Here is a 13,183-nt window from a genome sequence, read left to right on the forward strand (position 1 = left end):
GGAACAGATTCATTGAAAGAAAAAATCCTCAGTCCTGGTGTGTATGCCCTATCAAGATTGTTAACTCTGGGAACAGAAAAGGAAAATTACATCTGTATATTTTAATTAATGATTAAAGCAATTTGAAGTTATTAATATTCTGCTTTCTCAAAGAGATTGCTCAGAAGACTTAACATTTCAAGTATTCTAAACACTACTCAATTGCGTAGCAGAAGATAGTGTATAAAGTATAACACTCAAAAAGTATAGTTTCCTGTGATTTGGGTTCAAAAAACCATATTTTGGAGAAAAGAATAATATGGACAAACATAAAAAAAAGGATTCTTAAGGAGAAGAATTGCTTGACTAATTACCAGTATCTACCGAAGTGTCTGTCAATATATATATATATTGTATTTTTCGCTCCATAAGACACACCTAGGTTTAGAGGAGGAAAACAAGAAAAAAATATCAGGCAGAACCTGAGAGGACCACAGATAAGTGTCCTCTCATGTGCCAGCTCTGCCTATTGACACCTGCACTGCAGAAAAGTGACAGAAGACGCAGGCAAGGAGAAACACAGAAGAAGCGGGGTGCAGCAGTGTAAAAGGACCCTGCCGTTGCAACCCAGCTGCTATTCACCAAAGGACCAGTCCACTGTTGGGGACCCCAGAAGTAAGACATTCACGGTCTGTGATTCAATATTTGCTCCATAAGATGCACAGACATCCATCCACTTTTTTTTGGGGGGGGGGGGGGAGTGCACCTTACAGAGCAAAAAACACAGTATATATGTGTGTGTGTGTGTGTGTGTATATATATATATATATATATATATATATATGTATGTATGTGTGTGTGTGTGTGTGTGTGTGTGTGTGTGTGTTTTTTTTATACATATAAAATAGATATTTTAATTTAGATTAAAGATTTGCCCATTCCAAATGCCTAATTTCATGAAACAGTTAGCTATTCTAAAAGAAATTAAAGACAGAAGTAGACCAATTCTTATGTCTTTCATTTAAATTTGCCCTCACACATAGCCATAAACTAATTACTACCAATATCTTGTCAGACTGAGTTCAGAGTAAGCCAGAGCTAATTGTCACAGTGAAACCAAAACAATTAATGTATACCTGTTCTTGTAACTCAAAAGTCAACCAACAATAATTGCAAGAAACTGCCACCAAGAAGTCAGGGGAATAAGACTAGTTTATTATCCAATCAACACAAATTAAGATAAGGAAGATTTTGCTCCCTCTAGTTATGCGGGGATTACTAACTTTTTCTAATGTCTTAGTATAAATTCTTGGGCTAGCCCTTTTATGATCTTCAGGGAGTGGGAGGAAGAGGGGGGAAAACTTACGGTGCAATAATGGCTCTAGCAGGTCTTTTCGTAGACTGTACTTGAGAGAGCCAACCTTCTAGTTGTGCACTCAGCTGAGGTCCTACAGAAAAAAATAGATTTTTAAAACAATGTTAGCAAATAATTACTCCTTGTTATAGTTCCCATGTATTTAATTATCCTTGTACCAGCAATAATTTAAAACAGTACAATCTTGACTTTCAGTCAAACCCTATTGTATTTAACAATGGTTTTAATCTGAAAAACTCACTAGGAGATTTTGGAGCTACTAGATGTTGGAATTCATTCCGGGTGTTTGTGTGCAGGGCAGTTTCTGCTGTCTGAAACACACATACACAGGGATGCAAAAACATCGCACCAGAAACATCTTTCTGGCCTAATGGTCATAACTCACTATGCAGCCTCATGTAACAAGAACTATGTGAGCCAGCTACTCCCACACATGCCCTTTCTCCCCTCTATGCTGTGCTGTAACTTTCTATTCCCTCTCTCCCCCTCCCAATGCCATGCAGCTTGTAATCTTCTGTTCCCCCTTTGCCCACCCTTTGCCATGATGTGATTTTCTATTGGTTTATTTGTAGAATGCTGTGAACTTTTCATTAGTTTACTTGTGCCATGTGTGATTATATATGCCTTTTGATACGCTCCTTTTTGATGACGCTGTAACTAACTTTTTCTAATAAAAGAGCCTTTCGATGATCATTCGAGGCTTTTGCTCATCCCGAGGAATTTCGTCCGGTGTTTTCCTTTTGATTAGGCAAGAACACATGAGCAGCCCACCAGTGTGGCGACAACGCCGCAACAATAAGAAGTTGTCAATGTTTCCTGCTTTGTATTTTAGCCAAAGTTGATCTACTGATGCATTAGTTTTACTAATACCAATGGAATGGAATGGGATAGAATATTTTTTTATTTACAAATGTAAATTAAAATGGTGCAAATGACTCATTTCCCAATAAACACTGGGGAAAAAGATGAATCAGAAAAGAAAAAAGAATCAGATTTCTTGCTTAGGTAACAGGAGACAAAAATCACAAGAATATTGTAGTTTTAAAACCACGGTCAGCTTCTCATTTACCGCATTTGTCATTATTTCTTAAAGCTTTACTTGGCGAGAACCATATATTCAGTTGCTGAAGATAATCCTCTGATGTACAGATAATACTATCCAAACATATTAAGATCAATAATACCTGCTGAGTTAGCACACTGCTGAATGTAATTAACTTTACATCTGCCATAGCCTGTCTCAAATGTGGTTTATAAACTCCTGTTTGGAGTTCACAATTAAATTAACATTATTCATTGTTAGAAAAGAAAACTAATTTCCTTACTGTGATGGATAGGAGACATCTATCAATGAGAAAGTTATTTTTATGCTAGATTAAGAGCAGTTTGAAATTGCCTTGCAAGAAAACTCTTTCCACCAATACGAAATCCAGGAGCAATTTCTGTCTTTTAGATGACAACTTTTCCATCTCTTCAGAAGAGCACCTTTTTAACAAGATGCTTTTTAATATTTATTGTGACTTGGCTAAATCATCTACAGTATATTCGTTCTAATCTCTACGCACCCTCTCATATGGATGATATTTAAAAAGTGATGAGCAGTGTTTTAAGTCTGGCTTAAGGCATGACTGAAAACTAAAGGAAAACTTTTTCAGACAATTTGCCTCTAATAATTAAAATCATGTGTTAGTATTGACAATGCCAACATTTCATTCTTCCAAATACTGATTTAATGCATCATTTTTTCCTCAAATGTATGCCTAACTGCATTAGCCAGCACAGCCAGCAATTATGGGAGTTGTGGTCCAGAAGATCTAAAGCACGCCAGGTTGCCCACCAGAAGCACATTAAAACCCACTTTAATGGCACAGTAGTGCTAAGAAGAGTAAAGAATGAAACATTGAACCATTATGAAAATCCTATTCCTATTTCAAGGCAGAAAGTGAAAACAAGTTTTCTTTGGAAGTTGTCTGATGCTTATATTAAATTCATTTCTCCCAACATTTCTCCACAACTCCAGAATTGGAGGTTAACTTAAATTTATTCCCAGAAATCCTTGATTTAAGGCCTATGTGTCCATGAGCAGATAAACTGATCTCTTTTGTCAAAGGATGAGCACTTTCATATAATGCTAACCTTTTTTCAGATAAATCTCGGGATTTAGAAGTGTCCTTTAAAATCTATTATATTTGCATAATGTTTCAGTAGCTTTCACAGGTTTTTGAATAAGTTTTCCATTATATATTTGGTCAAGAGTTACTAAATAAAACTCATATACTGTATATTTCAGGGATTCATGTAGAACGAGGAAGAAATGAGGTGTAACCTTATCTATACAATACTAGAAAGACTGTTATCTCAGTGTCAAGAGAAAACTTGATTGAAAACTGTGATCATGTAGTAATTATAAAATGTTACAAAATTTATTTTCACTGATTAATACCTGTCATAAACAGATGAAGTTTGATGTTAAGAATAGAAACTTAATAAAGCAATAGTTATATGGCTTGTTTTTAGAAAATAACCCCAAAGAAAAGTTTTATTTAATCTGTTTTGAAAACTACAATTTAGGTATGTTTCAGTAAGGGTGGTCAAAAGAAAAATATAAAATAAGGTTCAACCACTACCCTTTAGATTCTGGGAAATTTTTTAATTGTAACTGAAATATCAAAATCATATAGCGGTTTGTTTCTGTCCCAAGGTTTGTTAGCATTTGACTTGTTTTGGGCCTATCAGATTTATTCTTTTTATTAAAATCTTAACCAAATTTTGGAAATCTTAACAGACTACTATTATTTATGTACTTCCATTACACTAAACACTGACAAAGACTATATTTTGAGGATGTTTGATAAGTTATAGAGAGAGTGAAACGTGATTAGGAATACTGTATCTATATGATTGAATTTATAATACAGGTGAATTCCAACAGTCATCTTGATTCTCCCAGATATATTTTGTAAATATATATTCTAATCATAACCCAAATGTCTCTTCTGTGAATAACAAGGACAGAGATCCATATTTAGTAACACTGGGTAAGTGATTTTTTTTATTTGAAGTATACCAAACTATTAAATATTTTAACACAAAATAATTATGAAAGCAAATACTCTAATATTAGGTAAGAAAGTTTCCTCAAGACATCCAATATAAATGGTGTGTAGAGAAAGATTAATAAACAAACTATATCTTAATTAACAACCTTGACAGATTTAAATGGTTTATAATTTGGCTGTCTATATTTATCTGGCTGTTAAGATCTGAGGTTTTTCTGACAATAGAAGTGAGCTTTCACTTGTGCTACACCCAATCTTGGAATGCACTCAGTCAGAAGTTAAATTCCGCCCCACTGCTAGGCATTTGTAAAAAGAAGTTATACCAGCCAATTTTCATTGTCAAAACTTTTAATTAATGTTAAAAGTAAGAGCAATAATTTCAATTTATGTTTCTAATTGCTTATATTGATTTTGTATTTTAATTTCGACAGCTGCATTAATTGTTCATCAGAATTGAAAGGTGGAATATAAATAAAATAAAAACCAGACTGCTCAGACTAAAGTGTAGTCTGGTTTAAACAATGCACTAAACCAAAATGTGGCATGTCTATTTTCTGTTTAGACTTGTTCTGCACTTCATGCCAAACCACTGTTTGTTCAATCACAATTTACTTAATCAACTAAAATTGCCTAAACGTGCCCAAGCACATGCTATGCTTTACAGAATAAACTGTTTATTCAATGTAATAAGCTAAAGTGAAACAAACCCATTACAATTTAGATCAATAAAAAACTTAGCAAATGAAACAAGTAAAACCACTGAGCTGTGTCTCTGTCCGTCCATCTATCATCCTTTTTGCATAGCATGAATTCCTTTTCTGCATACTGGTTCACACACAATGCTTAATAGTATATCATATTATATGATAAATGCAAATTTTTAAAAAATGCAAGCAGCAATAGCCCAAGAAGCAACATGCTTCTTGAATAGATGAACTTTTCCCATTTGAGGAAAACATACAACTCAATCAGAAGAGAAGGGGAATACAACTGATTTCCATTTGATGTGATACTATTTGAAATTAAATTCTTTCTTCATAGACCTTCATCTCATAGCATCACCATTTCAGAAAAATACGAAGAAATGTTTACAACATAAAATGGTCAAATGAAAGAAAAAAATAGCACAATTTTTAAGATTTTCAAAACACAACTCTATAGACAATATTTTGACATTCATTAAACAATCCATCCAAGTATAAAACCATCAAAGTTATTTTTAAATTTTACATTGAATTGTCTAATGTTGAACTTTTAAAGATCTTTTGTCTCACTTATTTACAGTATTTTCAGTTTTAACACTCTCTCACTCTAGATATAGGTAGGTAGGTAGGTAGAAATAAATAAATAAATAAATAAATAAATAAAAAAGAATCTGCCAATTGTGGATAAACGTTTTGTGCCTGATGAAAATTCTAGTCTTTAAAAACATATGCACATAAAGTTGATGATCCCAAAGGTGTTACTACACTCTTCTTAAAAGAACATTTGCTTGCAGATCATTTTATACTTTGGTGCTTAATCAGCATTTGCTTCAGCAAAATGGGCTGGCGTATACAAGTTCTTTTGTAATTACTGAGCTCATGTCAGATTTTTTTTGTAGAATAAGCAAGAGACCACAGCAAACCTGTCTAGCCAGCCAGTTCAGTTTTCTGTCTTGCTGCCAACTCCCAAGAGTAGGGAATGTGTTTACTCTGCAGTACAAACAAGTTTGGATACAATAGGAGTATCTCCACATCATTTAAAATCCATTACTTTATTTATTTAAATTTATAATTTGTCTCAAGAAATCTAAGCACTCTGATTTAGTGTTGTAGAAAGGGAGTGAAAATTTCATTCACCTAAACATATTTTCTAATTTCTACATGCAGTGTATTCAAGACCTGGCATGGAAGAGAGGAAGTAAATCTGAGGTATTCATATATTTGAGTGTCCCTCCAAATTTATACCGCTTAGCTTCTGCTCTTCAGCTTAAGACTCACATTTATTGCTAGGACTGTGCAAAAAATATGTATTCAAAAGGGAACATGATTCAAAATATGTAGAGCACAAACATTACATCTGTTAGCAAATCCTTAAGGAAGCTGCATCCTTTCCCAACTCACATAAGCTTTGCACATGATTTAAGAAGACACCAATAAATGCAGTGTGCATGTTTCTGTGTCCTCTAAATCACTTTTCCCTTTCAAATTCAGACTGCTGAACAATTATATTTACTGCTTTGACAAACCAGCTCTTCTGTCTTTCTATTTCCCCTGTCCTCCTTCGATAATGTACACTGAAAATTTATTAATAGGAACAAAAATCAAGTGATGTAGTAGGGGTTTCTGCCTCTATATTAAACCTTCTATCTCCAGTTACAGCACAAACATTTCCAAACTGACTTCATAAAGAGATGCTCAATCCATTTCTGATTTATTCCTACTCTATACCTTTATAAACAACTAGGAAATGAGGATGTATCTTATTGGAAGAAAACAAGTAGAAGAGGTCTGGTAACAAAAAGAAATGGTCTATTTAGTATCACCTTTTCCAACAATTTTTATTAAAAGGCATATGGTTTTGTGAGCTGCAGCTCACTTTACCTTGTGGATAGAGGTATACCTAAAATATACATAACTAAAACTAAGCTGAGAAGAGACATCATGAGGTGAGCGAGAGGTTTCCTAACAAAGAAATTAAGAGTCAGCAGAAGTTCACTTTTTTTCTTCTTGCTTCTACAGTTAAGACTGGACTCTTATACCAATTCTTCCACCACAATGAATAATTATTACCCACAAAGAAGATTCACATTAAAAGCCCAAGGAATTCTGAGCCCCTTCAAGGCTCACATTGGCAATAGGTGGTATGTAATCTGAGGCCTCCCATTTACAGCAAATGTAAAAAGTATAATGTTCAGAAAGATAGTTTTCATTATAAATTTAGACTTCAGACAAACAGTGATATCTAACTCCACAGCCATTAGGATAGTAGCCTGATTTATGGTAAAGTACCTTTCAGGTCAGCAGAAGACAGATCCAGTAAGAAAGGACTGGCTCCATCTCTTCTAGTTAGAAAACAGAGTTTAAGTTTCTTCCTAGCCTATGGAAGAAACTGTAGTGATTCAACTTCTCTCTCATTGTATATTTTATTATAATAACAAATGTGTAACCAGTAGGACACATGGAAATAGAAGAATATATATTCACTTCAGCTGAGTGATTCAACTTCTCTTTTATTGTGTATTTTATTGTAATAACAAATGTGTAACCAGTAGGACAAATGGAAATAGAAGAATATATAATAGCATGGTATACGAAGGTAATGCACATCCTAGATACTGGGGGCCACTTTCTTAATCTACTTCTATTTCTAACTAGAGTAAGATCATCAAAATCTTCTAGCAAATGAGATACTGCTGGTCTTCTTGGTCCCTGAAGATGAATCTAAGATATACTACAGCATTACTTACAGGTTGGTCAGTTGTTATTATGGGTGTTCTGAATCTGTGTCTGAGGAGATGAATATATGATATATTTTATGTCTTTTAGAGGTAGATTATTCTACTCCACAGCTACTTAAAATGTTTATTAACATTACTCCTGCTTTTAAGTCTGCCAACAGTCATAACTGTACAGAAAGTGCTAAGAACAAAGAAAACATTTTCTTGTTGACTGTGAACACCAGAATTATGTATTATCCAATTCATCCGTTAATTTCCCCAATTTTCATTTGCCCAATTTTATTTTTAGTAGGAAACAATCATTCCTTTACTGGTCTAATCTACATTTAAATTATATCCCCATTCATATTCACATTTTGGGCTCAGTGAAATCTGGAAGTGTTCTAAACAATGAAGCAAAGTTCTGGCCAGAAATACCGTGCACAGGTTCCCAAGAACACTCCTATCTCCCTAAGCCTTCAAACCAAGGCTTGGGCTATCAGAGTCCTGGATTCCTGGTAAAAAAAAAGTTCACAGAAAATTAGTTCAGAGGGAGTCACTAAGAACATATATATTATTGACAAGTCCCATGTAGGGAAATGAGATGGCAGAAGCATGTCCCTAGAGATTCAATACATATTAAATACCTAGAAGTAGAACTATTGGCTTGTCCTTGAAATTCAATGCTGTGATAATCATGCTCTTATGAGCTTTATAAGGTTCAGCCACCCAGATAGTAAATTCTCTTTCTTGGCACTGCATTCCTGAGTCAAGAAAACCTTCCTTCCCTCTTTGTTCATTGTAACTGCAGATATAGAATCCACCTAGATGGTGCCTGCATACTTTTAGCTAAACTGATACAAGGCAGTATGAAACAGTAGCACATCAACCTGAGCTTTTGCCATAGACGACATTATGATGAGCAGCTTGTCTAGGTAACCATAAATGTGGAGTCACTTGGTTCTTAAATGGCTCAGAGGAGCCATTTTCACATTTTGATGAATAGCCTCAGTGACAAAGCCAGATTGAAAAAGAGCTGTGAAGTGAAGTTGATTGCATACAAATCTGAGGAGCCTTTGGGGGCAGGAAAGGGAGGAGGGGTCCTAGTTGGAATATTAGGTAAGTTTCTGACAAATCCATCAAAATTAGAAAGTTAATTGCTCTATTTTAAAGCTTCATTGTGTGATAAATTTATTCAGAGGCCAACAGTTTACAGGTCAAGACAGTATTTTGGCAATGTAAAGGGAATAGTAAAAAAATACCCCGATGTAGATGTCTTCTGGGATAGGTAGTCTCAATCTACCTGTTTTGGTAGGAGAGGTTGTAAGTGTGGCTGAATTTCTGCAGTTGTACGGCCACTTAAAAAGTAATGGAATCAAGTTGAGAAATGTCTACCTTGGTTGTATACTAAACCTGGCAACATTTTGGCTATTGAGTCTGGGAATCCAACAGGGTACATCACTCAAATATCTTCTGCCCAGAACACAGAAGGAAATTTGAGCTTTGATGTGAAAAGAAGATGCAGGACATCTCTTGTATTTGCTTTCTTCTATTGGGCTACAGAACAATTATCAATACTTATTGGTTATTCTAATAGCTTCTTCCCAAAGAAGGGCTTTGCTGCAAGTTTGGCCAACTCTTGGCTGGTTCAGACAATCTCTGAGTCTGCAGTGGTACCTGGGAAAGAGTTTGGGCGATAGGGCAAAAAAATCCTACTTAGGGAATGATCAGATAAGAGATACCATTGCCCACAGCTGGATATTGGGCAAGGCAAGAGGTTCAGAAGAGACCCTCCCTAATTTCTCACAGGTATTCCCCAGTGCCTTCTCAGCTGTCATGGGAGGAAGAGGTTCAAGGAGTCATCCTCTGTTACCTTCTCTTGCCATCTTGGGTTGGCAAGAGACCTGTTGGTCTCTTAAATCAGTCTCAGCCTTTGACGCTCAGTGCTCCCATTGTAATATGTGGTGTGATGTTCAGGCTTTGTTTACTGTGGTACAGGAACTGGCCTTCAACCTTGCAGGGTTATTCACAGGCTTGAAGCCAGCATTGTCACTCATCTCTGTACTGTGTCCACTTGGAGGCCTGATCAATCTCTTTCCCAATCTCCTACATTAATCTGTCAGCTCAGCAAGGTAGCTACAATCTCCTGCTGAAATGGATTCACAGATTTTTTTTAAAAAAAGAATGTTTAATTTAAGAAAAGTTGGGCAGTGACAGCTATATACCAGCTAAAAGTATTGCTCCTATATAATTGGAGAAGCCCTCAATTGTTCCAATCATCTGCCTCAGATCACAGAACAGAATACTGTTAACAATACCAATACCAGTGCACCATATCTGTATACAGTACCAGATATAGCAAGGGTATGTTTTGGCAGCCAACTCTTCTTCAACTCTGCTTAGCAGGCAGCCTATTGTGTTTTAACTAAGCCTTCAAATGGTATGAGACAGCATTTTAAGTCTACCTTCCACATATCTGAAACCATAATCACATATGCTTTATTTGGGGGATATATTTGTCTAAAAAGTAATACAGAACACAGTTAATCACATCTTCCCAGATACCTAAATAATAAAACTATTTTATTTTGCAAAGATTTTAAACTAAAAGAAGCAAAGCATGCTATAAAACTAAATTATAATTGCTGCCATGAAAGATTTAGTTTAAATTTCTAAGCAAGTAGCCAGATGTACTATTTATATGCTTGTAAAAAATGATGTATTCCCTCTCTCTATCACGTTTTTCAGACGAGAATATATATTCACAAGCTAGATGAAGTAAGTATGTGTTGATTTCACTGCTTTGTCTTTCCCTAGAGAGCTTTTTTAGGCCAAGTGAAATAACTGATGAGCACATACAGAAAAGAAATCATATTGTAGGCAATGTGAATCTGACATCCTGCAGAGGGCAGTCTTGTGCACGTTTTCTCAAGAAACTACTGTATGAGAAACAAAGATGGGGGGAAAGAGAAATATGGATAACTGATTATTTTACCCGATACTGGAAATCAAGTGACATCTAAATGCACCCCCTAACAGCACTCTATTTCACTGCAAAAATGCATATACCGACAAAAAGATTTTAAAATAACCTTTCAAAACCTTAAATCCTTCATACACTGGCATCTTCAATTCCACGGGATTTTAATACAGTATTTAAAATATTTTTTCCCAAAATTGTTCCCCTCCCCCCTGGATACAAGGAAGAAGCCCGAGTAGACAAATGCCTACTAGCTTGGTCCTGAATTACAACTCCTGCGTTCCCACAATGCAATTCGCCCCCTCCCTCGCTTTACCCTAAATGACCCCTTTTCATTCACATAGACGCTTCGGGGATCTTGGCCGGTTCCCTGATTCTACATGAACCCACCCCCACCCCCGAGGATTCCTCGTCGGTTCTTTGTCCTAGGCACCTTCCCTGAAAGGCGCTGTCCGCTTCCTCTACGGGAGGGTATGGTAAAGAGAAGTAGGGGAGATTTCCGGGGCCAGCCTTAGAGAAGAACGTATTTTCCTCCAGCCTCTGTCCATTCCTTGGGAATCGATCCTCGGCAGTTCATTGTTCGGGGGTGGCAGAGGACGATTCATTCTGGGCGGAGGGATTTAGACGAGGGTCCCGGCATTCCCGGCGAAAAGTGCTGATTCAGTCAAAGGCCCACCCGGGCCCCAGCGATCTTGGGGGGGAAGAGGGGAAGACACCTCTTCCGCACTAAACCACGCCGGCTCCCGCGATTAATCGCTCCAATACCCACCCATCCACCCACCCCGAAGCAACAGGCGCCCTCCCGGCTTCCTGGCAGGGTTTAACGTCGGGCGATTTTGCAACATGTCTCCTTCACCCTTCCTCGGCCGCTGCTCCCTTGATAACGATCGCCCACACCAAAGTTCATTTCACGGCGGCTTAAAGCACCGCTCGGCAGCGCCCTGCCGGATGATTCAATGGGATTTCCTCCCCAGCAAAGGCGACCGAGATTTCAGCCTTATTAGGACAGGGACTTTGGTGAATTGACAGTCGACTTTTTTCCTCCCCCCCTCCCCCCGGTGGCTGCAATTTAAGGGAGGAGGACGAGGCATCGTTCACAGCTAACGCCGCCGCGATAAGTTTTACCGATCCGCCTTTCCGTGGGTGCAAGTGACCTTTGGGAACGAGCACGGATTCAATACCTCCGGGCACCGTTTCACCCTCATTCTCGCCCACCGTTCAGCATTAATATCCCACTTATTTTGGCTTTTTAAGCAGCGGAGCAGCTCTCCGTTGGACGAAAGGGAGAGTTTTGAGTGCTAAAAGTCATCCAAACCCCCCCGACGCTCCCTCAACGTGGCTCCTCAAGCGGACCCCGAAGACACCCGACACCCACCTACGGAGGCTTGTGACCCAGCTCGTACCTGAGGCCGTGTACCAGCTGCCGGCATGGCTGGCCTCCCGGCAGAGCGCTCGGTTGGACATCTTGGTGCCTGAGCCGCCTATGGTGTTGGGGGAGTATCGGGAGGGGGGGCAGGAGACGAGTCCGGCCGCGGCGGTATTAAGTCCCCCTCCTCCTCCCCCGGCAGAAGTGAAACCCCCGGGAAGGGGGAAACGGTGGTGCTGGAGGAACCCCGGGGTAGAAAGCGAGGCAGTGGTGGCGGCACGCAGCGAGGCACTCGTAGCTGCCGTAGGATCCGCCGGCTTGTGCGCAGACAGCCGAGAGGAAAGGAGGTGGAGGAAGGCAGAGCCTGAGGGGGACAAAGGCCAAGGCAGCAACCGCCGCCTGGGCGATACCCACAGAGCAGGCGGCAGCCGCCGGGTTTGGCCTAACTCGGCTCCTGTGGCATAATAACTAGAGCAGCGTGGCTCTCCATTGGGCAAAGGAAAGCAAAAGGTCCTGTGGCGATTGGGTAATGTTTCCCTGTTCTCCGGACGGGCCTAATTGCAGCTTCCCATTGGACAGCGCTCTGAACAGCCTCCTCTCGATTGGAGAAAGGGGAGGTTGCGGGCGGGATCATTTAAGATTGGTCTAGGGAAGTTGCCGTGGCGATGGCATCTGGCCTCCCTGATTGGGGGGTTTGTGTCTCTGAGGTGAAGAGAAGATTAGAGGAAGAGGTGGGCTTGGGAGAGAAAGGAGGCGGGACCGCCTCGAGGGGAAAAGAGGGATGCCTACTAACTGGACGAGGGTTGGAGGGGGAAGGGGAGGAAGATCTGCTGAAGGGAGGAGGGTAAAAAAGCGTGTGTGAGAGTCGTTGCTTCTGCTCTGCATGGTCCGCTCGAAAGTTAGAATGCTAAAAAGGTAAATTCCCGGAAAAGAATGTCGCCGTTTAATATTCCAGGAACTGGTGCACCCGGATGTGTTGCACCACAACGCCCATAATGTGTTC

General features: G+C 38.9%; 1 protein-coding gene across 2 annotated transcripts in view; it reads right to left on the reverse strand.

Annotated features, from left to right (window-relative positions):
- Window positions 1-12,678, reverse strand: part of MEMO1 (mediator of cell motility 1) — a 30,551-nt gene extending 17,873 nt beyond the window's left edge. Inside the window, exons 1-2 of one of the 2 annotated variants that reach the window (XR_004255227.1) lie at window positions 12,218-12,373; window positions 1,346-1,427 (exon numbers count right to left, since the gene is read on the reverse strand). Coding sequence is in view for 1 of the 2 variants with exons in the window: in XM_032215842.1 (XP_032071733.1) it covers window positions 1,346-1,427; window positions 12,218-12,278 (143 nt within the window). In the remaining variant the exon portion in view is untranslated. Of the gene's footprint in view, window positions 1-1,345; window positions 1,428-12,217 lie in introns of both variants that reach the window. The other variant, XM_032215842.1, reaches the window with a different exon arrangement.
- Window positions 12,679-13,183: the final 505 nt, after the last annotated feature.

This window comes from Thamnophis elegans, chromosome 4 (assembly GCF_009769535.1).
Source record: "Thamnophis elegans isolate rThaEle1 chromosome 4, rThaEle1.pri, whole genome shotgun sequence".
NCBI classification, from domain to species: Eukaryota; Metazoa; Chordata; class Lepidosauria; order Squamata; family Colubridae; genus Thamnophis; species Thamnophis elegans.